This window comes from Caenorhabditis remanei, chromosome II (assembly GCF_010183535.1).
Source record: "Caenorhabditis remanei strain PX506 chromosome II, whole genome shotgun sequence".
NCBI classification, from domain to species: domain Eukaryota; kingdom Metazoa; phylum Nematoda; class Chromadorea; order Rhabditida; family Rhabditidae; genus Caenorhabditis; species Caenorhabditis remanei.
This window is the reverse complement of record NC_071329.1, coordinates 7,061,705-7,086,446: the sequence shown is the minus strand read 5'-3', so window position 1 is coordinate 7,086,446 and position 24,742 is coordinate 7,061,705. Positions and strand designations below refer to the sequence as shown.

The following is a 24,742-nucleotide window of genomic DNA, read 5'->3' as shown; positions in this document are numbered from 1 at the left end:
ACTGATTTGATTGCGTGTGCAGATATATTTGGGGAGGAGGGAGGGATAGAAAATGTGTAGAAGGAGGAGGAGGAAATTCATGTAGTAGTGTGTTTTAGGATGTTCATGGTTATGTATTCTGGAGGGTCTAGATGTTAGCGAATCATAGTTTTTACAACTTCGCTCCACCGAAATGCCCTTTGAAAATGTCTCTTTTTTTCTGAGTCTCTCAATTTCGCACACAATTTTCTTCGGTTTCGGTACAGCGCAGTTGTAAGAAGTGTGTCGTGCTAATAGTTCTGAGAACTCTACGGTGTACTGACGATGCTGTGTCAAAATGAGATCAGGACGTTTCGTAACCACCAAATCTGAATCTTCACCGACACCCCAGACTCCTATTCCTCCTACTCCTTCCCATCCAATTCAAATTGAATTCCTCTGTTCTCTCCTCTTTTCGAGCCAACCATAATAAGCCCAATCACACTGGACTATAAAATGAAATCGTCGCGAGTACACTCCCCCTCCTATAGATCAAAATTAAGTACCATTAATCCTTTGCTCCTTTCTGTGTCTTTCCTAAATACCTCGATAGTACGATAAGAATCTGCTCGAATATAAATGTCAAGGACCATGTTAAGCAAGATTTGTGGCTTTTTGGAGAAGGAGGGACATTTGAAGGGGCTGGGGTGTTGTTGGCGCTTTCTAGATCGCCCTCTAGCTGCTCCCATTCCCGGATATATTCGAACACCTCCTCCCTAATAGTTTCGGACATGCTCCTTCTTTTCTGTTCTTCTTCTTCCGAAAATCCACCCCAACACATCCATGACATTCAAAAATCGCATTATCCGCCTTCTATGTGGTCGACTTTTTCTTTCTCTTTGGCGGCTCTCTTCTCACGGAACAATCGGCTCTCTCTCTCGCCTTCGTCCACCCAATTTTTGTGCCCGTTGCCTCTGTCTTTTCTCTCCTTATTCTTCGTCACGACTCATCAATTTGGCGGTTCGTGGCGGCGTCGATTGGCAACGAATTGGAGGGAAGATGAAGAAGGGGAGAAGAATTCTCTCGAGGGACAAATTAATTGGTGGCTTCTGAGATGGTGATATTTATGGTGGGTGGATAACCGCGAGAAAAGATTTTTCAGCAGCTCAAAACAAAATGAATATCCAATTATAATAGTACGAGGGAGGGAGAAGAAGCATAGAGATTGGGATTTCCGGAAAAAATGGGTTTGAAGATGGGAGATGTCGAAAAGGATTAGAGAAGGTGTCCGGTAGAAAGTGGGGAATGGGGACGGAAGGGAGAAAAAATTCTGGGGAAATTAAAAGGTCAGGAATGTTGGAAAAGTGAAATCTTGGTCTTCAAAAAGGAGCGAATGGAGATGGGAAGGACAAAGCAACATGCGGGCATATGGATAGACAGACATCCAGACCGACCAACAGTCTTTTATCAATAAAAGTAGATGGATATATCCACATACTCAGTTTCCAGTAGTTATGACTGTTTTTAGTTTAATTTTCTGGATTACAAAAAACAAATGTTTCAATTTTTATGAATGTCTATAAGAAAACAAATGTTTTCTGAGCTTTCGAAGTTAAATTTTAGTACAGAATCTTCAAACCTTTTTGACAAGTTTCTATTTCCGATTCCCCGATTTCCCGAATCTGAATTCCAAATATTCCAACTTTCTCTTATTTCCGGACTGTGAATTTTTGAAATCTTCTTCATTCGAAAATCTGAAAATCTTAGTCTACAGACAACTTGATCTTCAAAATTTGGACATCTCGGATTGAAGACATACGGTCAGACAGACTTTTGAACAGACACCACCTGACTACTAAATAATTCTAACCTCCAAAAACCCCCGATAATAACAAAATATACGACTACAATCTATTGTTTACTCTTATCTCTTTTCTTCACTATTTTCTGAACTCAAAAAACACCGAATTTTCATTTCGAATAAGGGATTGCGTGACCACCGTCTTGTTCTCCACTACTAGACCACCCTCCAACATTTTTTCGAAGATATTCAAGAGGGTAACGATGATGTTGTCTCTCTTTCGGGAAAAGAGACTCTCCCAGAGGGATTCAATGTCATTGGAACATTTAGATACATATGCAAAGTTAGTAGAAGACGTTGGGGGAGGAGGCATGTATATGTGTATAGACGGAAGTGGCTCAATTAGAGAATATTTCGGACGAATCGAACTTCTTCTAAGCAACTTGAGGTGGATTTGTACTTTGTTTGGTTCTAATTTTTCATGGTCGAAGTAGAAAAGTGACCAGCCCAAAAAAACGAGAAAGAATAATTGGATCCACTTTAGAAGAGTATCCCAAGAGAGATGACAGCTCGCTTTTTTATGGGAAACAAAAGGGTCTCCAAACAGAAAAAAAGAGGAAAGGAAATGAAAAAACGGCTCATTTTCAGGGTCGAGATGTCGGCTGCCATGGACTGGAGTATGGCTAGAAAATGGGAATGAGTTGAACATCACACACAATTCGATTGGAAATTTGGGAAATTGCGTGCAGAAAAGCAGGGATTTGTATCTTTTGACTAGTGATACGTGAGTTGTCAAACTGGTTTGGTTGAGAAATTATGTACCTTCACTTCCAGATCTCGTGGACCATGCTACCGATGCTTGATCACATTTCCAGTTCATGAGAATGTGCTGCATTATAAGACCAGTAAGAAGCTCATTAAATATCAATCAGACATGAATGATTAATTTTCAGCCCAATGTATATTCGACACTGCAATGAATCTGGAGAGGTGCTCCCAATTAATGAGTGCGGATACTTCTATGCACACACTTTTTAGGAGTAAGAAACTATATTTTATATCTTTTTCAAATCCATTTGAACTCTATTATTTCAGAAGAAGCAATCCCAGTCCCTTGCCCTATCGAAGCCCCGATGAATTTCACCTATCAAACCAACCAAGGAATCTGTAATAGTCGCACATCTCACCTCCACCGATGTGCTCAGTACGACCGACTTGCTCTCCACTACCAAGCTTGTCCAGAGATCCCAAATCGAGAATCTGCAATATGGCAAATGGAATGCATTGGGTCATGGCAGTCGTTTGGTTTGCATTATTTTGCAGCTAGAGTTGGTTACAGTGCCGGCGAGCAGTATAGATGTTTTGTAAGTGAAATAGAGAGAGATATTCGATACTAAAATGATATATTCAGATTCATGACAAATCAGGAAGTAGTGGTCGAATCGGGGAGTCTGCTGACGCAGGCTGTCAGGAACTAACCCATATTGGGGCGGCAGCAACAACTCTTCATTATCGACAGGATTCTCCTGTCCACTCTGCTTGTGAATTCCCTGAAAACATGTATGGTGAAAAGGCCCGTAACTGGGAGTCAATGCTACTTGGAACCTATCACCGTATGTATCACGGAGCATGGATTTCATCAATAAAAGGAAGAAATGACACCGTGTGGACTTGTCTTCAACAATTCCCCACTGACAGCAATGAGCACTTTACCTATAGAACTTATGTGACAAAAGGGTGCAAAGTGGGGTATCAGTGTGTTAGAGTGAGTATTTCAGTTTTTATTTAGATCATCGAAGATTCTATATTTCAGCTACACATGCGGAAGCCCCACATCGTACACGTCGAGTACGGAGAGATCAGCCCATCAGAGTCGTTCGCTGACTGCTCCGAATTTTCAGTCGAAACCCGTGACACCCTCATCTTACATGGTTCGAAAGAAGCGTGTCCGATTGGAGGGAAGCATTATTCCAGCTTGTGTCCTGGGCCGATTCTTCAAGTTGGTTGCTCTTCGAAATACTCTATGAATTTGGTCAGAGACTGCTCGTATCCTGAAGGAGGTAACAGAACTTGTAAAAATACAGTAGTACTATAAAATAAATGGTCTCAGATGAGTTAACATGTGTTGCCAATTTCAAACACGAAGACAATGACTTCATTATTGCCAGAGATAGTTTGTCGAGGCAGTTATTTTGCATGGTAACCTTTCTACTCTATTATGATTCACACTCCGTAAAATTTCAGACATATGTATCGGACCGTATTAATCTTCTCCGTGTTTACGACCGCGTCTCCTGTGAAGAAGTCTCTGTAAACAGTGCTACCCCATACCTTTCTCTCAATTTCTCGTCTTCTGGTAAGTGTGTCTTACTAAAAGTCTTACAAGCCCTCTTTCACTTTCAGATAGTTGCTCCCCGTCGCTTCTCACCGGTTTTCTGTATTCTGCCACCAGTGACGTGGCATCTCCACATCATCTCATGCTTCTCATTCTGACTTTTATCTGGAATTTTCTATGAATCTCTCTCTCTCTCCACCAACCATCTCCGGGTTCAATTCTCGTCATCCGTTTCTGCTTCCTTTCATTTTCATGCTTCTTAATCTATCGGGTCTGCTTGAATTAGTCAATAAGTCAAATAAATTTATTCACAATGAATGACACCCGCACCGCAGGCGATTTTACAGATTTGGTCTCTTGTGACGAGATGAAAGAAGCACCGTTGGAAACTGTTGAAAGGCACAATGTGGGATGGGATAGACGGGAGAATTGGGATAGGAAAGAAAAAGGCAATGAGGGGAAGAAATCACAGAAATTATTATGTTACAGGACTCTCTTTTTTGGGGGAAAACATGAATACCCGTGAGTTAAGGAAACAATTGGGATGGGAAATGATATATTTGGTACAGGGAAAAAGAGAAAGAAAATGAAAAATACGCGTCGTCGAATCAGCACTGTATTGTGTCATTTGGGTTACCCATAACGATGAAATGAGATTATTTGACATGATGAAAATGTGACCAGAATTGAAGGGGTGGGAAAATGAAGAAGTGGAGATTCAGATGTACTCGCTGCTACTGTAATAGCGATCTGAACGGGTGCCATGGTATCTGGCCAACGTGTCATGGGGTTCAGGTGATGGAGCATTGGATCTGAAAAATATATATGTCGATGGTTGATATTGAATTTCAATTCAGAATTTGTCTCACCTTCTGCGTCTCTCCTCCCTCTCTCTTCTCCTCTTCTCACTCTTGCTCTTCGAAGACGATGAAGAAGATCCCGTACAGCACATTGACATCGGACACACCCAGCATCTCACCAACGGAATGATGATCTTGGTGATCAACAAATACAGAATACACAACACTCCGAGGTACACAACGATATCCGTGGCGATCATGACTCCATCCCCAATCGAACTGATCCCTTTGATCCAGTGAGCTGGATTCAAGAATTTCATCATTCCATTGAAGTTGATCTGATTGCAAGTCGGGCATGTTCCAATCATCTCGTGCCATTTTCCCTCGACCAAATCGATTTCCAGAGGACTCTCAAAGTACTCGATGACGTGGCAGATACTGTCGATATCAGCCATTGAATCTGCACGGAGACAGATTGTTCTGGCTCCTTGGCCAACGATAGCTGGCAGTGGAATGATCATGGAACGGTTTGCAGCGTGGAGATCACTGACGTAAGCAGTAAAAGTGTGAATTGTGTCCGAACCAAATCCAGTTGACATCTTCACAGAACCATCGATTTTTCCAGATGCTTCATAGACTGTCAAGTTGAAAAGTCTATTAGATTTCGAATCAACAATGATGGATCCAGAGAAATCGCGGATACGAGAAGCGTTGTGGAAGAATACCAGATTTTGACTCTCCACTTCATCGTCCACTGAAAAATAGAAATTATTAGAGTGAGTCAACATAGTAGTAGAATTTACAATGAATAGATATCTGAAGATTAGTTCCCTCGGCATGAGTTACCACTGCTTGACGAGAGGAGCTGTCGAAAATCCGAGCGGATTGAATCCATGGCTTGCTGACTTCTAGTGGGCGGCTCAAGTTGAAATGGTTTGGCATCTGAAGAAAGTGGTTTCTTAATAAATATTGCGCCTTTTTTAAACAACTCACATAATTATTAGCCGCTAGAATTGATCGATAAGTTTGTTCCTTACAATTCTTCACCTTGGCCTTGTGGATATCATCCATTTTGACGACTCCGTTGTTAACATGGAAGTGACCCGACTCGTCCATACGATACCATCCAAGGCGGTCGAAGCTGAAATTTTAAAGTTTTTCTAATTTTGATTTGAGTTGACTAGGAACTCACTTATTATCAGTAATCTCGTTCAACGGTTGCATTCTCAACTCCTCGGTCTCTCCTCCGTTACTCGTTCTCGAGAAATACATTCCGGTTTCCAGTTGGTGGGATGCTCTTCCTCCAGCAGTCACTGCTAGAGAAATTCTTCTTTTTGAGTCCAAGTGTCTATCTTGAGTTCCTCCATCCAATTGGGATCGAATAGTGGTTTTATCCTTCTCCACCCAGTAACCATTTACAAAATCATAAGCTGCGTAGACAAATGTTGCGTAGGTCGTGGGCTGTTCGAGTTTGACAGCCAGGAATGTCATGTTTCTAAAATGTGTTTTCTCATTATAAATTTCAAAAACTAGAACTTACTTGTATGGCTTGAATCTCACATCACAACAGAGCTTCGGACTATCGTCTTCACTGCACCCAATTGGAGTTTGATTTGGGAAGAAAGTACGGTAACACGACGTGGTTTCATCAGACTTTTCAGATTCTGGACAAGCAGTGAATTGATGAGATTCTGCTGTGCAGGTGGAGGCAGTGGCGTCGCATTCGCAAATGCAGCTGGCATGAACTTCAGGGATTCCGAAAGTGTAGCGTTGGGTGATCTGATATTGGCTTATTGAAAAATTAAGCGATTCTGAAGAGACTTACCGGATGATGGTGTTCCAATTTCTCCAATCGGATGGTATGCAAGAGAGATGTCTGATTTCCAGCATCATCATCTACTCCGTTAATTGAACTTGAAGCGAGCCGTGTATCCTCGTACAATCGGAAACAGACGGCCGTGTGCAATCCGATGGAGAACTGCATCTGCATTCCACGAGCGATCGATGACATGGCATCTGAAAAAAGAGGAAGGAAATGAGGGATGTATGTTTATGGTTGAGTGATAAAATAGATTAGTCATCATGACTTGGTGACAGGCATGACCAATTAAACTTGCCATATATAGAAATACTTACTTTGAGATGTCTGCGCCCGTACTATTGGAGTTTTTGAGCAGTGTGGTGGCTCTGCTCGGAAGAGGCCATCGAATTTCTCTTCCAGTGGGAATCCAGATGATATGACGATTAATAAAGGGAGTAGAATGAAGTGGGGAGACCACTCAAATGGCGGTCTCATCTTTCTGGAAAAAGAGTAAATTGATTGAAAGGAAAGTATGATATGGGGGTCAATAGCGAATTAAAGGTAATCGAAGGAGAACAAAAGTTCCACGAAGCATTTCTGAATTTGATAAGAAAAAGGAATGGATAAGTACGAACACAGTAAGAGAGAGCGTACGGAATGATCGAATTAGCGATGATACATGAGAGGGAATGATTGATTAGACTGTCGAAATAGCCGAGAAAGTAGAAGAGGGAAAGGCGGGTGTCTGGGAACATGAACAATTGTGAAAATGATGATGAGAGGGAGGAGAAATAGGCGGAAATGGGGGTGATAACCGTTACGAAATGATTGTGAAAAGCCCAATTCTAGAAGAGTCATTGTGAGTCATCGGGGGCTAGAATTAGGGGGTTGAGAGGAAAAAAATGGTAGGAATCTGAAATCGATTTGGCACGTTAATGGTGGATTCTTGGAGCTAATTTAGACCAGGAGATTTCAGGTGCCATGGCTCATGCATCTACTAGAAATCTTATCTTTTGCAAACGCGCTTTACTGAAACTATCTTCGTCAATAAAGAATTGATCTACCACCAAAAATCTAGCCACAGGGCGCGTTTGCCAAGATGATAAGAATTTAACAAAATCAACAACTCTCCCAATTTCCTTTACCTTCCAAAATTTCGGAAAGATGAACTCAAGATTAATCGCCCCGCATACCACCCGCTGGGTGTCAGTAGTTCAATCAGATAACGATAAAAATCTGGCGCCAAAAGCAACCACACCCAACACACATCCGGGACCAGATAAGTAATATGAGAAAAAAGGGAATATCACAGAAAGAAGTTAGATGATATGAGGTAATCGGCAGAAGAATAGGTGAGTACTTAGATGATAATACGGCGTGACAAGTAGGAGGAGTCGTCGGGTTGACGAGTGATGGATCAGAGGAATGAGAAAAAAGGAGAGGAATGGAACAAGCTGACCGATATATTCTGGAGACAATTGATCTTCGTCACCTTCGGCTTCTTCTACAAGATGAAGGGAGAAGATTTCTTATTTCAACGGGAACTGGGAGAACCTGTTGAGGTGTCAAGTTTAACATGTGTGCGCTACTCGATTTATCACCTCCTCTCATGGATTGTGACACCTCGGACTGGAGAATAAGTGACCGTAGTTTGTTTCGTTTTAAAACTGGGACAGATGGGAGCGATGATCCCACCTGGAATACTCTTTGCTGAGTCACCAAAACAAAAACAAAACAATGCGCATGGCTGACTGCACCGATAAACACTCCGTACTGATAGGTTCACTGAAGCGGCCACTAAATAGAAGAGCAATTAACACGATAATTATGTCATAAAGATATGGAGAAGGTTCCGAGAACTTCTGCTGATGACCGTCGAAGATTACGAGTGGAATGGGTGGTTGGCACCAGACTGATATGAAGGAGAGGTGAGTGATAAAATGAAACGGATGGTTGGGGGAGTGTGATATGTGAGAGTGGAGAAATTCTGAAAATAAAAAGCGAGGGGCGGAGCAATGAGAATCTTTCTGGAAAAGGGGCGGGGCTTAGGTGGTGTTTGATTGTTGGAAAATTTTGAAATGATCATGATCATGAGCGTGTGAATTATTATTGTTTGGTACAGCTTCTGAGAAAAAGGGGCGGAGCTTCAGGGATGACGTGGAAGGGAGAAATTCATTTTTGGAGTAAAAGGGTGCGTTTCACAGGACACGTAGTGCTGACTCCGAAAATTACTGGGCCACCTTAGGCGCGTGAGATTCAGAACTTCTAGCTGCACGTACCCTAAACTGAAGGGGTCCGATCTTTTTTAACAAGAATAGCTTACTGTTAAAAAACTGAAAATAAAACAAGAAAAGGCGTTCACAGCCTTTGCTACGGTTTATTCAACCAACTGAAATGAATCGAACCGACCGGGAACCATTCTGAAAAATGGGCGGAGCTTAATTGTTTATTATTAGAAAATTTCGATTTGATAAGTCATACAAACCAACTGACCAAACAGCAAAAACATCAAGCTACAAAAATCCACGTGTCAGATTTCATATGTTAATTTCAAAACGTCCAACATATCCTCCACCTTTTTATTCATTTCATCTCCACCCAGTTATCCTTGAACCGCTAAACTTCTTTTTTTCAAATCCAACATTTCTTCATCATCTCTTTACTACCGATACAAAAAAAGCACGAACCAAGTTGTATTTCTTTTTCTCCCACTCTTCTTCCCCCCATTTCATCCGAACCTAATCAGGTCACCATACTATGAGAGGTGTCAATTAGTTGACAGATGGCCGGGAGGATGTTTCGGGAGCCAAGATTGATTGTTTCGTATGCGAGATGAGAGAGACTGGGTTTGGCGCCTAGGAGATGAATAAAAATGAAGGCGTGGGTTGCGGGAGAGAGTAGAAATACAAACATTCCGTGAGAAAAAGAAAACAGTTTGTCTTCGTGGCGACAGGGGACGGGAAATTACACCTAATCGACACCTTTTGTCTTTTGTCTCGACACTTTACCTACACGAACAGCTATTGTCCGTTCGAAGGGACAAGGGAGAAAATTGGAAAGAAAAAATGAATAGAGTGAATAAATGCTATGATAATTTTTGAGTGGCAAGACAGGAAGAAAAAGAAAAATCGGACAGTCTTAGAAGTTAGAAAAGAAATCGTGGTAATGATTAGCTATTGGGAGGTTATATTTAGTTTAAGGACCGGGCTCCATGTAATATCCCACTTCACACTTTCCTCCGATTTTCCTAATTCTGAGTAAGGTTATTGCTCATAAGCGTGCTTATTCTCAAGTGTTTTGTCGAGAATTTCCTGTGGGTTTGCTTGCTATTATGATCGAAACACTAATTGTAACTTCAAACAATGCCGAGTGAAGTGTCAAGTGGTACAGGCTTTTGAGTCATTTCGAAATTCCAATGGAGAGCCCACCTACGTGTTCGGTACCAAGTAGAGGAGGGATTCTATTTTTATAACAGTGGGACCGGAAGCTAGTAAAAACAATTGAAAACCTACGATTAGTCATAATTTGATAAATGTGATATACTGTAAGTTCCACGTCATCCTTTTTCGAAAAGTAGAAATTGAAACATAAACAAATACTACAAATGCATGATTTTGAATTGATCATTTTGTATGATTTGGTTTTGGGATTCAATCAGGAAGAATTTTTAAATTAACGGATAGGGAAGAGGGAACCAAGGAACAGTACCGGTCAAAAGGTTGTAAACTTTGGCCGTTTTCAGTAGAAATTGTGCAGAACAAAGGTAGAGCTTCATTTTTTTAGTTGACGACTTTTTTGTACGGACACTCCCTAGAGAGTTACATATCGCCGAAGTAATTTCTCCCAGAAATCGTCCCATTTCAGTGCAAAATAGGTAATTTTTGAGCTGTCCCCTTAAAATGACCATAACATGATTCCTTAAAAATCTACTTGATGGGACAATCAGTATTACCATGACACACTCTCAAAGTTGGATATTTCCAACTGAAAACGGCCAAAGTTTACAGAAATGATTGAACCATGAGCCAAACTAAGACAGATAGAACAGAGACATGACACAAGAAAATGTCTGCCCAAAGCTTCAGCGCCAGAAAAACGTTATTCCAAAATCTGCATAACGGATACCTATTACTCATGTCTGGAGGCAAATACCAATTTCTCCTTTCTCCAATAAATTTGAATAAGTCAACAAAAGAGCAGAAAGCATTCAAAGGGATTAGCAACGAAGTGTCAAGTATGAAACCACTTTCCGGGAAACTGTAGAGACCCCCGAACCGCGTCTATTTGTCATGCTCACAAGTAAATTAAGTGTACCGCGCATGTAAATACGACGGAAAAGAATAATAGAGGAATTGCGTCAATTTTGAAATGAATTGAGATAGAAGTAGAGATAGATGAAATTGAATGGTAAGCGGATTTGATTTGGGAGGAGAGGTGGAGGGATACACATTTTCGAAACTTTTTGAGAGATGCAAACTGTACATAAAATCTTGAAAAGATCACGGATCACTTAACATTTTCATATCGAATCTTCACAGAATCTTGTTGTTTGATTTAGCTTCCTCCTCACTACCTGCTAACATCATTCAACCCCCATTCTGAATCTCGGATAAAAAACGGAGGTGATGATGATACTGTTGAGAGGAATAGAGGGATTACGCAACAGGATTCATTGGGTATGAAGAGAGAAGCGAGAGGGAGAGATGATGATGATGCGCGAAAAAAGAGAGAAAGATGACATGAGAAGAAGGATGGGACCACAATTACCCGCCCAAGTTTTGTTTCTTTTTCTTCTTTTGTGGCATTGGAAAAGAAGAAGAAGGAAATGAGTTAGAGAGATGGGGCAACGACAAGCTGTTTCTTATGCCAGATGTTTTTTTAGCTAAGAAAAATTTGCAGTTGTGTAATTTCAAGCCTAGATGCGGAAATTCATGTTCCAAAGTTGTATCCTACAGCAAGTCACCAAAAATTTTGAAAATTTTGTATGAAATGAATCGAGTTGACCTGTGATAGTGCACAATTGAGCCAAGTTTTACTTGACCCGACCCCTAAAACAAACTTTTGAAATTCTCATGAACCAAATACAGCTGGAGTGATGTCTAGGCTCGGATCGGTCGAACCTGACTGCATGAACTTTTAAAATTTTTTCGAAAATCTACGTCCAAATCGGAGAAAACCAAAGTATAGATTCAGAGAGATCTTTGTGAATCAAGCCTTCAAAATCTCTTTTTCTTTCAAATTTCAATCTATATCAAAGCTATGACAAACCTCACCACCCACACCTCCCAAAATCCCACACCTCCCAAAACCTCACCACTTACCTCCCAAAATCTAGGTCGAAATTCCATTATCAAAATAGAAAAAAGTTTTATGCCTCTCTTTTCTCGTTCCTCCAAAAAATGAACCTGTGTGGCTTTAACCACTTTACGATCGTTTCATTGTTTTCTTTTCCTCAAAAAAAGAGACGGGCACTGTATCGGAGGACTATTACGAAATGAAGGAAAGAGACCTCCCGAGGAAATGTTTGGAAACATTATGAGAAGAAAAAGTTGGAGAAAAGAGAAAGAGGAGCAGAATCAGATGAATTTGGGATGAATTTCTGTGTGGCAAGCTTTTTGGTCCGGGTCTTGTCAAAATAATAGAAGAGAGATGAGGAGAGAGAAAGGATAGTTAAATTGATTATACTGGAAAAACGAGGAGAAGCAAAAAAAGAAGAGAGAGAGAAAACAAAAACCAGAAGCAATTTGTGAGGATTAGGAGGCGTTAAAAGTGGTTGGGTCAACAGAGGTCGGCTTTATCAATTGGTGTTTTTAAATTTCAAAAGTAAATTACTTTCAAAAAAAAACTTGATTCAGGATTTTGGATTCCAAAAAATGAGGTCTGTCTATCTGTCTGTTTGTTCGGAGTTCCAGAATTCAACATACAGGACTGTGCTAAAAATAAGAACTTTGACCGTTTTCAGTTGAAATTGTTTAACTTTGAGAGTGTGTCGTGGTAATTCTGATTGTCACACCTAGTAGGTTTTTAATGAGTCATACAAATTAAAAGTAGAGCTTCATTTTTGAAGTTGACGATTTTTTGTACGGACACTCCCTAAAGAGTTATGGGTATTTTAAGACGACAGCTCAAAAATCGCACTGTTTTGCACTGAAATTGGTCGATTTAAAGGAGAAATTACTTTGTCGATACGTGATTTGCTAGGGAGTGCTCGTAAAAAAGAATTGTCAATTACAAAAGCCCTGCTTTTGATCTGTAGGACCCATAAAAATCTACTTGATGGGACCATTATTATTACCATGACACACTCTCAAAGTTGGACAATTTCAACTGAAAACGGCCAAAGTTCACAATCTTTTGACCGGTACTGTATGTCTATCTGTCTGTTTATCCGGATTTCCAATAATTTAAGGTACATCAAGATCATTTTTTTTGTTTGTTTGTTTGTCCTGATATCCATATAATTTATAGCTTTTTAAAATGAAAGATTTTGACGAAGGTTCCATACCTCGGATTTCTAGATGTTCATTAGGTAAATACTCAAACTTTTCTCAAAAATCAACGGGCTTGGATTAGTTTTCCGGAAACTGGGATCCTAGACCGCCAAACCAAACACCACTGTTTTGACAATTCTATTGATGTGATGAGTGACAGAAAAAGTGAGTAAAAATAAGGAAAAATGTGAGACGAAAGAGGTGATATGGAAGGGGGAAACAGAACAAGTTTCGAAAACTATTCGGAAGAAAAGGAGACAGGAAGAAGGGAGTGATAGACAAGAGAAAATATTGTTTTGGAATTTTCGGAACGAGATCTCATAGCTCTGAACCAAGTTTCCAAAAAATAACTGTTTGGATAGCGGAACAGAAGCGGAACTACTTTAAAACACGGTTCCATTATTCTCTAGGCGGTAAACTTTTTTGATTAAAAAGTAGAATGACCAAGGTATGAGTAATCTATCTAGGTGTCAAGTTCAGAAGACCCCTTTTTTTCGAAAAGCTACAAAGTAAACCTAGACCCCTGAAGGAAAAATAAGCGAAAAAAATAAAAGAGAAAAGAAAGTGATGAGTAGAAGGAGATGGAGAGAGGGAGGAGAGTGAACAAACAAGAAAAAGAGGTAAACTGTAAGAAAAAAATAAAGAGAAAATGGAGGAGATGGGTAGACATTTGGGAACAAGAGTAGCATCTTTTTTTGAAAAATCAATTGAGGTTAGGGGAGTGACCTCGAGAAATTATTGTGGTGGTGGTCTAATTATTTGTTGAAATTTCTTTCTTTTGCGGTTTGTTGAAGTGATTTTTGTGAATTTTTAAACACTTCTCGAGTGATTTACAGAAAATGTAATTCGGAATGCCGTCCAAATCTAAAAATCTTCTATTTTTCTAGAAATATCTTGGATAGAAGTCTCTGAAACCTAATCCCTTAAATTTACTTTTACTCCTTCTGATTTTCAGACAGACAAACGTGTGTCTTCTTGATAAAAATTTTGCTCACAAAAAACTTCCAAATCAGTGTTGTGATACCTCACAAAAAGCAACAAAAAAAACATTCGAAACGGTTCTTCTTCTCAAAAAGTTTCATAATCACCACTTTTCTTCTCCTCTTTCCATTCAAAAACTGTCAAAACCAGAATAGAAAAGGAACAGTTCAAAAGAGACCGAGAGAATGAGTCAGTCAAAAAAATAGAAGGTGTCCAGTTACATTAGGAAATGTAAATATGATACCGAACGGTCCAGAGAAAAAGGAAAAGTTGGAAATGACTAGAAGCGGAAGCCCAGTGGAGACAACCTCTATAAATGGTGAATTAATTAGAAAAGGGGAAACCGACAGAAAAAGAAGGTCGAGAAAAGAAGAAGAATGCGAGAATAAATAGGATAGGCCTATTGTTGCTTTACGTGTACAACAGGACAACCGAAACAAAATTGAATTGAATGCCCCGGGAAGAGTAGACTGACTGTTTCTGATGACAAAAAGATTGGAAGTTTGGGAATAGTGCTTTGGAAAATCAGATGCTGTTGACCTTTACAGCATAACTTTTTGTTGGTTGGTGGGTTGTTCAGGGGTCATGGTAATAGAATGGGCCACAGGTTTTAGTTCTAGAGATTCTGAGATCGTGGATTCTGAAAATCTCATTCCCGGACGATTTGGAATTGAGAAAATTAGGAAGTTTTTTTCAGAATCGCTGCAAGATAGAACGGTGAGAGGCAAAACTTATATAAATTGAATCAACCCGGAACGTGACCGTCCGTTTTGAACTGGTGCAAATCATAGCCGTACTTAAGTAAATCAAAATACATACTAAACTTTAACGGTTTTGAATTGTGGAGTTTCAAAATGTCTCAGTTTTGAAAGGACCCGATTGAAATTTGTAAAAAATAATAAGTCATCTGAAAAAAACGCTTTCCATCAAGTTCCGGAAATGGTGTTTAGAAATCTCAAAAATAACACAGTAAAAGAAACCGATAAGCAATCGTAATAATTTTTCATAAATGCGGAACACAAGTCTTCCTAAAAAAGAACACATCCGAACAAAAAAACGAAACAATAGTGAAATGGATATCCATATTTTTGGAAACGATCTAATAATAATGTCAAGATCTCAAGAACATGATTCTCTTCTCCCCCAATTGCTTGCTCCACACTATTTGCATAAAAATGTTGTTGAAACAACAGTGCCCTTCTTCTCGCAAAAGACACACTCACACTAAAACAATTGGTGATGATGATGCATATGATCTGGTCTCTTGAGTACTTTTCAAACAAGAGGAGTCATGCCGTTTAGAAACAGGACTGGTGGCTCAGAAGAAGCCATTGCGCAATAGGCAGATGATGATCCTTTAAGAATCGAATTAGTTGGAGAGAATCATTTGAAAAGGAAGGCGCGAAAAGAATTAGAACAAACAATTTGATTGCTAAACTGCCAAAACTGCATAAGCTTCTGGCCGCGGAGAGTATCGGAATCAGTGATTGAGATGACATTAAAATGAAAAATGAAGGAAATCAGGAGAAGATACTTCAATAGGGAAAGATTGAATCGCAAGATAACAGTAAATTGCGGAAGACTTTCGGAGGGGAAGAGAGAGAGAAAAGGACGGATAGCTGATTCAGGAGAATTCGAATAGGCGGGATCACTTTTGTTGATGATGGTAGTGATGATGACGAAGCCGTTTTGAACTAATATGAGGAAGGCGGGAAGAGAGATACTTATGAATGAAATCAAGAAGATGAGGTTATGTAATCTGGAAATGTTTTGAGATTATTAGCTAATAGTTGTCGTGGGAGAATCGGTAGGAGGTTTGGGAGGGAAGAAAGCCTAGACTTCTCGGAGGGACACAGATTAGCGTAGGGATCAGAGAGGTGGACTGTAAGTCATGATAGCTGGCCTACAGTACTACTATACAGCGGTATCGTTGGAATGAAAACAGTTCATTTCAGTTACTGACTTTTTGACTTGTTAAGTCTTATGATCTTGAGTAGCTGGGCTAACTATGGATAAATTTCGAAATATACCCAAACCGTTCATGTTTCTGATACCAAACCATTAATGATAGAAAGCTGGCGTCGTGAGGATTCTGAATCGGTTTTTGACTTCCATCTATGAGCAAGTGGAACGAAGATACAGGGCATTTAGTCTAGCAGTTTCCAAGTTGACTAATCCCGACAGCTCTTTTTCAAAATGTTTCATTCAGAATAGGTATTTCTGAAAATTTAGGTTTTAGCCTTTTTTTTAACAGATTCAGAATCTCTTATAAACTTTTCGTTTTTTGAAAACTTCCTACTGTAGAATCTAACTTCCTAGACTTTTCTGAAACGTTCTTAAACGAGTGGTTCTAATTTGACCATGTTTCTATTTGAAACCATAACCTTGTTTTTCAAATGATGAGTTTTCGAAACAACATTAGAGATGAGCAATGTTTACTTTTCTCGGAAGACAAGACTGTTTTTGTTTATTTTTTCCAGACTTGTCAAAAATCGGGCCGGCCCGGGCCGGGCCTCGGGCCGGGCCGGGCCGGGCCGGCCCGGGCCGGGCCGGGCCGAGATTTTTCTTGAGTTCGGCCCGGGCGGGCCGGGCCGGGCCGGGCCGGGCCGAAATTTTTCTTGATTTCAAAAAATGGGAACCCGTTTTTACCAAATTTTATTTAAAATTTTTCGGAAAATAAGAGTAAAAATGCTTAAATTATCATACATATTCACATTTTTCCTAAAATTTCCAAAAAAAAATCAAAAACTCAAAATGTTTCAAAAGAGCCGGGCCGGGCCGGGCCGAGATTTTTCCTGAGTTTGGCCCGGCGGGCCGGGCCGGGCCGGGCCGGGCCAAAATTTTTCCTGATTTCGGCCCGGCCCGGCCCGGCCCGGCCCGTGACAAGTCTGATTTTTTCTGCTCGGCCGTTCTTATTTACCTAAATCACCTAATTTCTCCAAACCACAATAACCTAAATAATTCCAGCTTTTCCACTTTCTCCGTCTACACATAGTTACCTAGATGCCGCACAGTAGATAACAACGCATCGGAAGTGACACCCAAAGGCGGCAACATTTCAAAAGGAAACTGTCCGAACAATTATGTCGGAAAAGTTTAAAAGTGCGGGATAATTGGAGGAAAAACATATGAAGAAAGAGATAGAAAACTCCCGTCCAGCAAAACATGGAATCGATGTAAATGTCCCCTTGGGAGATGAAGAGATGGCTCTTGTTTTGCAATGAAATTCTTTGGTTACTGATGAGACAAGACACCAAAGAAGGACAATGGACACCACCAAGTGATAAACAGATATGGTGATGCATCATTCATCTACCGGTAGAGGGAAGACAAGCAGGCGTGGTTGGGAAGACTCCCGATGGATACTCCATCATTCATTGTCAATTGATATGATAATTATTTCGAAACATCCTTTCTTCGGCGGCACGGTGCCAGGTACTACGGTAGCCATACTTGTAGAAACTATTAAAATAGAAAAAGAAGAAGAAGACGTCAATCAAAGAGAACACAGTTCTTCTTCTCCTCTCGGTCCTGTCAACGTTTTTTTCTCGAGGAGGCGCGCATCTATCCGTCAAACTGATCGAATCTACTGATAAAGTGTTTAGGCTTGGCGCACACAGCAGGAGGTGAACAGGTGGGGAAACGAATTCAGGAAATGAATTATTGGTTTAGGTTTGGGATGGGTGCGGATGGTTTGGGTTACTGTAGGAGGTTGGATTTTGGGGATCTGTGTATCTGTAGATCCAGATGTCCACATAAGATTTCATGTAAACAATATCGAAAGTGGAAAGTGACTTTCTACCCGAAATTCATTATGGGTTGAAAGTGAATTGATGAGGCTTTACACGGATTAGTCAAGCTGTCGAAGGGGTCGGATGGGGGCATGAAGACGTTGATGACGGTGGAAAAGAAGAGAACGGGTTCTTCAAAACGGCATGACGATGATAAACCACCGAGAAGAAGAAGAAATTGAGAAGATATTCTGAATTTGAGAGATTAGGAGGAGAAGGGGGGGGGGGGTGCTGATTAGCGTTGAATTCTGTGAAGATTTACGAGGACGCTGGCATTTTTGACGATCCGTTGTTATTTGGAAGGTGGTTGGGCAATGAAGAAAGACCAAGGCGGTGATAAAAACAGATTTATCAGTGAATATTCAAACTGACAGATGGAAACAAATGGCCATGGGAAACTGGAATCAAAAAAGAAAATATAGGGAGGGATTACGGTGGTTGAGGGATGGTCCATTGGAAGTATTTGTCAGAAGCAGTCATGACTGGAAAGCTAAAGTCATAGGTTTTGAATACGTTTCCAGATTTTCAGAAAAAATATGGCAATCTCTGGAAAACAGATCTGACGTAGTGGAGTTCTAGCGTGTGGACATCCGGACATACTCAGAGACATACAGAGTTTCCACACTGATAAGATAGTTATAAATGAAGGTATTCTGAAAACCAATTGCAGTTTCAAATTATAACATTCTCCAACAAACATTTCTGATGATCCTTAAATTGAGAGCCTCTCGACAAAATTATTTCCTTTTCTAAGATTATCAGTGCCTCCAATAGTCCACCTCACCTATTTTTAGCTCATCCCCTCTACAGAACTTTCCGTTTCTACTTCAAAACTAGGACGAAGACTTTCTTCGTGCACTTCTCCTCTGGTATCTATGTCAAAACCTTGCCCCGGTCTCAGTTTTGAAAATGAAAATGACAAATTGAAAAAGCATCAATTTTGTCTCTCTTTCCCTTCCGTTCAATCACTCTCCTAGACCACCGGCGAAGAAACAAAACCGGCCCTGACGACCCATAAGTTGGGTAATCGACAAATGAAGGGATAAGAAGGTGTGAGAATTGAGAATCCCCGTTGGCATCATGTCTCCCTCAATTAGCTCGTTATCTTTGATTGGTCTCTCTATCTCATCTGAATTCCCACCACACACGTAGAAGACGTAATTATCAAGATCACGACAAAAAGGGAAAGAATATGTTTTCGACACCGGCGAGATATGATAAACAATATGTACAACAGTTTTGAAATACATAATTTTGACAAGACAACCTTGAAATTATCTTCTTCTTCTTCCCAGGGTCATCCATCTCACACATTTCTCTCCGGTCGTTTGTAAACATTCACGCAGAAATACTGATAAAAACGGATATGATATTCTTCTCCTTCCAAAGAAAACGCACATCGTAAATCTGTAGGTAGGTGTCATATAATAGGCATGTGAGAAAGAAGATACAAATATTTATTACTTTGAAACAGTTCAATTCAGTTGTAAGGTGACAGGGTGTACCAGTGCAATTGTGATTTGGTGACACGTCATTGCAGAAAAACGGGGTGAGGATTCCAGAAACTTCTTGACAGAGGATGCCGGGGTGTTGTCCGTTAGCCAGAGGTATACGAAACCACCGCCACCTGCACCAGCAGCCCAGCCCACTTCAATCAGATTTTGTCTGGAAAAAAGATTTCCGTTCTTCCCATCGACTGTTTCACCTACTCTTTCAACTGTTCCAACATACTCGCCACTATCGGCGGCTCACATCTTGTCATGAAATTCTTTGTTTTATCATATTGCTCCAACAACTCAACTGCAACACCTCCTGTTTCAATCCTACTGGAAAACTCTTCCACTGCTTCCGTCATTTCCCCTAACCTCCGTTTCGTTTCGATACAAGTGAAAAAGTTTCGAATTACTTCTTGCAGGAGATTTTTAGCCAGACGGGTCTTCCCAGTATAGACAAGAAGGAGACGGGTTTCCAGAAGTTCTATGACTCTAGGTGACAGTGGAATCGGCGTGTACCGTATTCCATTTCCTTTCTGATAGTAACACTTTTTGAGTCCACCGTACATTGCTCCAAATTGATCTTGCCACCCTCCACCAGTAGTCATAATCTGCTCGACTCGGAGTACCTGCAAAAAAAAGTGAGAATCCTTCCAGAACTATATTGACCTACCGTATGCACAATTTGATCTTCAATCCCGAAATTCTCCTCGGATACTTTTCCAAGTGCACAAATCGCTTTCAGAATAGTACACGCCATGATGGAAGATGTTCCCAGACCAGAGCCATGAGGTAGATCAGATCTAGTTTCTATCCTCAATCCGATACATTGCAGAGTTTGGAATAGCGAAGAGAGCGAACGGAAACCAAGAGACACGATACAAGCACACACGAGTGCTCCAGTTTCAGATGGTTTGTTGTGCATGTAGAGGAGTTCTTCGTCGGTTTGAATGTAGATTGAAGTTCCGTCTTGACAGAGTTGGATGTTCGGAGAATTGGTTTTGACGACATGGCAACTGATGGGGTTCTTTCCATCCAACTGGATAGCCATATTGACAACTGCAGCATTCTCCATACCAAAGAATATTGGCGGAGTATCAAGCCAGCCACCGAAGAAATCGATTCGCACTGGAGCCGTCACGGTAGCAGAGGATTGACTGGGGTCATCCGATTTTAATAATATTGGAGTTCTCTGTAAATATTGAATCTGTTTTAATTTCTGCTGGTTTTATGATTACCGTATCACACAATTCATCAACCATTTCGTGAATACACTTCTGTGCAGCTGTCTCTAAATGTCTTGCTGCCCGAATCATCCGACTTGGATCATCAATCCAATTGTTCAATATCTCATCGAAGATTTCCAGTAAATAAGTTTTCTTTTCATTCCCTTCCATCAGCTTTTCAAATTTTGGATTCTTGGCTGGACCATTCCTCAAGCCACCTTTACCATCAGAAGCCAGTGAGAGAGCAAGAGAAGCAGTGAAAATCATCTCAAGGAATTTTTCTGACGACTCAGTTTGAATCTGGTCTCGAAGAGAGTATAGAGTTCTTGAAATGAAAGATTCAGAATCCAAACTGAGAATACTTCGAAGAACTCGTTCCACATCGGGGTTTGTGGGCAGAGACTTATAGAGATGGGTTGAAAGTTGATTGTAGTTTCTTTCAGTGACTGGGAAATCTTTGTATTTGAAGTTTGTGATGTCAAGTATTTCTGGAATTAAGTAACTATAAAATATCGTACTAACAACAACGATAAACTAACCAACTCTCCCCTTGTATTCACTCAGTTTTCTATAAATTTGCTTCCTTGCATTTGATCTATCCTTCTCATTTTCAGACACTTTTATATGAAATCCTAGTTTGTTCCTAATGAATTGGTCACGAGATGTACACGTTGCTAACATAAAATCGAAGAAGAGAGACAACTGAAAATAGTGTATGACAAGTATTGGAATAAGATCAAATACTCACTTTCAACGGTGTCACATTAGAATCCACACCGAGATATGTGGAAGCAGCTACCGGATATTCAGAGTAAAGAGAGAGGAATGACGTGGCAACTGTTAGTGGGAGATAGATGAATCCAAGAATCAGAAAGTCATCGTCTTTCTCAGAGATTTCATCTTTCTTTTTGTTATCAGATTCCGCGAGATCTCCATGAAACTCCATTCCAACTAACTGTTTCTTCTCATCTATTTTATACCATCCATGGTCTTTCAGATCCGATTTATTTGCTCGATAAGTGAACCCAGTTATGTCATTCTGTTGAAGATCAAACTCTTCAGGTTGCCTCCGAAGATCCCAAGAAGCGTCCGTTCCAATTATCCATACACCTTTCTGTTTTGCTTTCTCCGCAACTTGCCACGCATTTTTGACAGATTTTGTTAAATATGTGTCAAAAACATATCCATTCCCTCCGTTTATTGTCGCATTGTTTTCAGAGTTCAGAATTGCTCTTGGATCACTCTGAAATTCAGGGAATGTCTTTAAAATTACAGTAATCTAGCGCGATTTTCCGAAATGGAAGAGAAATTGCGCGGCCGTGTAGTCCTCTCGAAGAAGCGGGAAGATTTTTCTACTCTTCATTAGTCACATTTCTTTCTCCATTTTTCTCTATTTTCTTCCGAAATTGTTATGTTTTTTTGTTAAATCTTGTATTCTGGTTACTTTCATTCACTTTTTATCTATGCCTAAACTTCAATTCTCTTTCCTCTACGCTCCAAGAGAATAAGTTTTTCTGTTTCATCACTTCGAAAAAGGGGTTTATATTACAGCTTTTATTCAAAAAATAGCTTTAACGTCGTGTAAGTAGGTCGTTTGTTAACCTGAATTGTACACTCGTACGTAACAAAAAAACTAGAATGTAACATGATATGAGAGAAATTCGGGGAGATCCATAGAGAGAAATGATACAGATGCAGAAAATGATAGAAATGATACAGGTGCGTTAGTCTAACTCAACAAAAACAAACAAGAAAGAATTAAACAATTATTTATTATACTCGAATTCTTCGTCGTCCTCGACTTGATCTTCGAGCATCTCTTGTGGATGTGAACATCCTTGTGCCCGCGGCACATCCTTGATATACCTCTGCAGTCCGACCAGCGACCTCCACCTTCCTCTAGTTTGAATCTCCTCCATTGAGTGTCCGCTCGCCCTCATGTGATTTGCTCCTCCTCTTCTGAAGCAGTGATGCGTCGCTCCTGGTTTCCCTATCGCTTTCAGCATCTTCGTCGATAGAGCAGAAATCGATTGAGCTGACAGTTTGTCCGACCCGTCGAGATTCGAGAACACGTACGGGCACTTTCCCTTCGTCCGGAGTCTCCATCTACACATCAAAATGTCGGTGTCGCTTCCTGGTGCGTAGTTAAAGAAGGAATGTCTTCCTAACCCCATCTGATCGTTTTTAGCCCTTTCAACGAACACTTCCATCATTCCATCCTTCTGCTTTACTCCGCTCCACTTAATTTCAGCCGCTTCCGATGCCCTCAGCATCACGTTGAAGGATAAAACCGCCAAGAGAGCGTCCCGATCTTTCGCCGGACTGTCCTCTTTCATCGCCAACTCTACTATCTTCGAAACGTCTTCAACCGTCACTTCGACCGTCTTCTTTCTTGACTGGATTTCCTCTCTTCTCTTTGACCTGATGAGATCTGACACGAAGGACGATCCAATGGTGGACAAACTCTCGTTTGCTGTCTGATAAGCGGCTGAAATCCTTGTCAATGCACTACTTCCGATTCTCTTCGCTTTATCGACAAGATACAGCAGCAGAGACGACTCGTCCACTGGAAGATTCCTCTGCGCAATCCACAGATTCCTCTTCTCGTTCTCTTCCTTGTAGGCTTTGGCGGTCGACATCGCTTTCGAATCGAATGGCACAGCTTTCAGAGTTTCTATGTGTGGTAAAAACTCGCTCCCCACTTTCATCTGGAGCTCCTCGATGAACGATCTCTTGACTCCTTCTGAAAATACACGTTAGTTATATCATTTCCTCGTTCTTTGTCTCTCTTTCACTGGGTGGGTGGGCTGGGACACTCGTTAAACAACGTAGAATGACTTTCATATTCAAATTTCACGCCCGTCGAACGTGAGCGTTGCGGGACCCTAACGACCGCAAAAGGCGTGCGCCTTTAAACATCGCGCCTCCTTTTTCTCCGTTCTTCAACGAAAAACATAATATTCTCTTTCCTCTACGCTCCAAGAGAATAAGTTTTTCTGTTTCATCACTTCGAAAAAGGGGTTTATATTACAGCTTTTATTCAAAAAATAGCTTTAACGTCGTGTAAGTAGGTAGAAACAATGCAAAGCCTGGGGCCTATTGTGAGAAATCTAAAAATGCCAAAATGAACTCGGATCTACAGAATTTGGAATCTGTAGCCTCGCAGTACTTCGACCCTTCTCCCGGTATAAAGATGTTGTCGTTTTTCTCATAAATTATATAATCCCTTACGTATCTAACAAATCTGCCTGAGCTATCAACGAGGGCTTGGTAAGACGGATGACTTTTCCACAGTGGTGCCACTAAAACGCCTTTCAACCCTCTACTTTTCGCGATTTTCAACAACTGTGGTATCATTACAGGAGGGGGTACCCACCAAGCAAGTCCCATCCTTTCGGCTCTCGGAATGTGCTCGAATACGTTGACGCCGGACGATCCAAACTCAGGATATCTGGAAAAGAAACGTTCCGTTTTCTTGTTCTGTGCATCTGCGAACCAATCCACTTTAATTTCGCCCCACAATCTTTGTGCCTGTTTGAAAACTCTATCCGCTATTCCCCAGTCATCAAAATCAAAGTTTCTACTCGCTTCATCGGCTTCTACATTCTGTTCTCTTGGAATCCACAGAAAAGAACACCCGCCGATGCTTTCAAAATTCTTCCACACTCTCTCCGCTAAAGCATGCAACTCTGGTTTCATCGAGCCTCTTCTCAACACACTGACCGCCGCCTGACTATCTACCAACACTTGTATGCTTCCTCTCACGTGTCCTATCAACCTCGCCGACGCTACATCTACCGCCGTCAACTCTCTCCACGCACTCGAATGTTCCTCGAAGTTACTATCGCCTATTTCTGACATTTTCCACAGCACGCAACCTTTCTTATCCTTAAGTAAGCCTCCAACTCCACGAGCCGACGCATCGGTGAACAGTAAAAAGTCGAAAAAGGGCTCGATTTCCAACAAACTTCTCTTCAGTAACTCTTCACCGTGAACTTTCCAAAACTCGATCTCCCTTATCTCACCTGGAGACTTCTCCTTTCTCGTGTTCTTTGACTCCATCTT

At 40.8% G+C, this 24,742-nt stretch overlaps 4 protein-coding genes across 4 annotated transcripts; 2 read left to right on the top strand and 2 right to left on the bottom strand.

Moving 5' to 3' along the window:
• Nucleotides 1-2,070: 2,070 nt before the first annotated feature.
• On the top strand, nt 2,071-4,275 carry GCK72_005004 (uncharacterized protein; the record flags this gene model as incomplete). The annotated part of the gene is made up of 10 exons (XM_053724984.1): nt 2,071-2,215; nt 2,408-2,543; nt 2,594-2,664; nt 2,713-2,799; nt 2,855-3,123; nt 3,171-3,524; nt 3,573-3,819; nt 3,870-3,958; nt 4,004-4,115; nt 4,163-4,275. The coding sequence occupies 10 exons, from the start codon at nt 2,071-2,073 to the stop codon at nt 4,273-4,275; spliced, it is 1,623 nt and encodes a 540-aa protein (XP_053589178.1).
• Nucleotides 4,276-4,407: 132 nt separating this feature from the next.
• Nucleotides 4,408-5,652, top strand: GCK72_005003 (uncharacterized protein; the record flags this gene model as incomplete). The annotated part of the gene is made up of 4 exons (XM_053724983.1): nt 4,408-4,500; nt 4,952-5,190; nt 5,299-5,445; nt 5,520-5,652. The coding sequence occupies 4 exons, from the start codon at nt 4,408-4,410 to the stop codon at nt 5,650-5,652; spliced, it is 612 nt and encodes a 203-aa protein (XP_053589177.1).
• GCK72_005002 (uncharacterized protein) lies at nt 4,813-7,190 on the bottom strand (the record flags this gene model as incomplete). The annotated part of the gene is made up of 8 exons (XM_003117200.2): nt 4,813-4,906; nt 4,964-5,648; nt 5,698-5,836; nt 5,888-6,035; nt 6,087-6,389; nt 6,435-6,673; nt 6,720-6,910; nt 7,031-7,190. 8 exons carry the CDS (start codon nt 7,188-7,190, stop codon nt 4,813-4,815), a joined length of 1,959 nt encoding a protein of 652 aa, XP_003117248.1.
• A 12,243-nt stretch (nt 7,191-19,433) lies between these two features.
• GCK72_005001 (uncharacterized protein) lies at nt 19,434-22,324 on the bottom strand (the record flags this gene model as incomplete). Its single annotated transcript, XM_053724982.1, has 7 exons — nt 19,434-19,623; nt 19,668-20,080; nt 20,125-20,643; nt 20,690-21,165; nt 21,217-21,379; nt 21,426-21,920; nt 22,280-22,324. 7 exons carry the CDS (start codon nt 22,322-22,324, stop codon nt 19,434-19,436), a joined length of 2,301 nt encoding a protein of 766 aa, XP_053589176.1.
• Between the last annotated feature and the right edge of the window lie 2,418 nt (nt 22,325-24,742).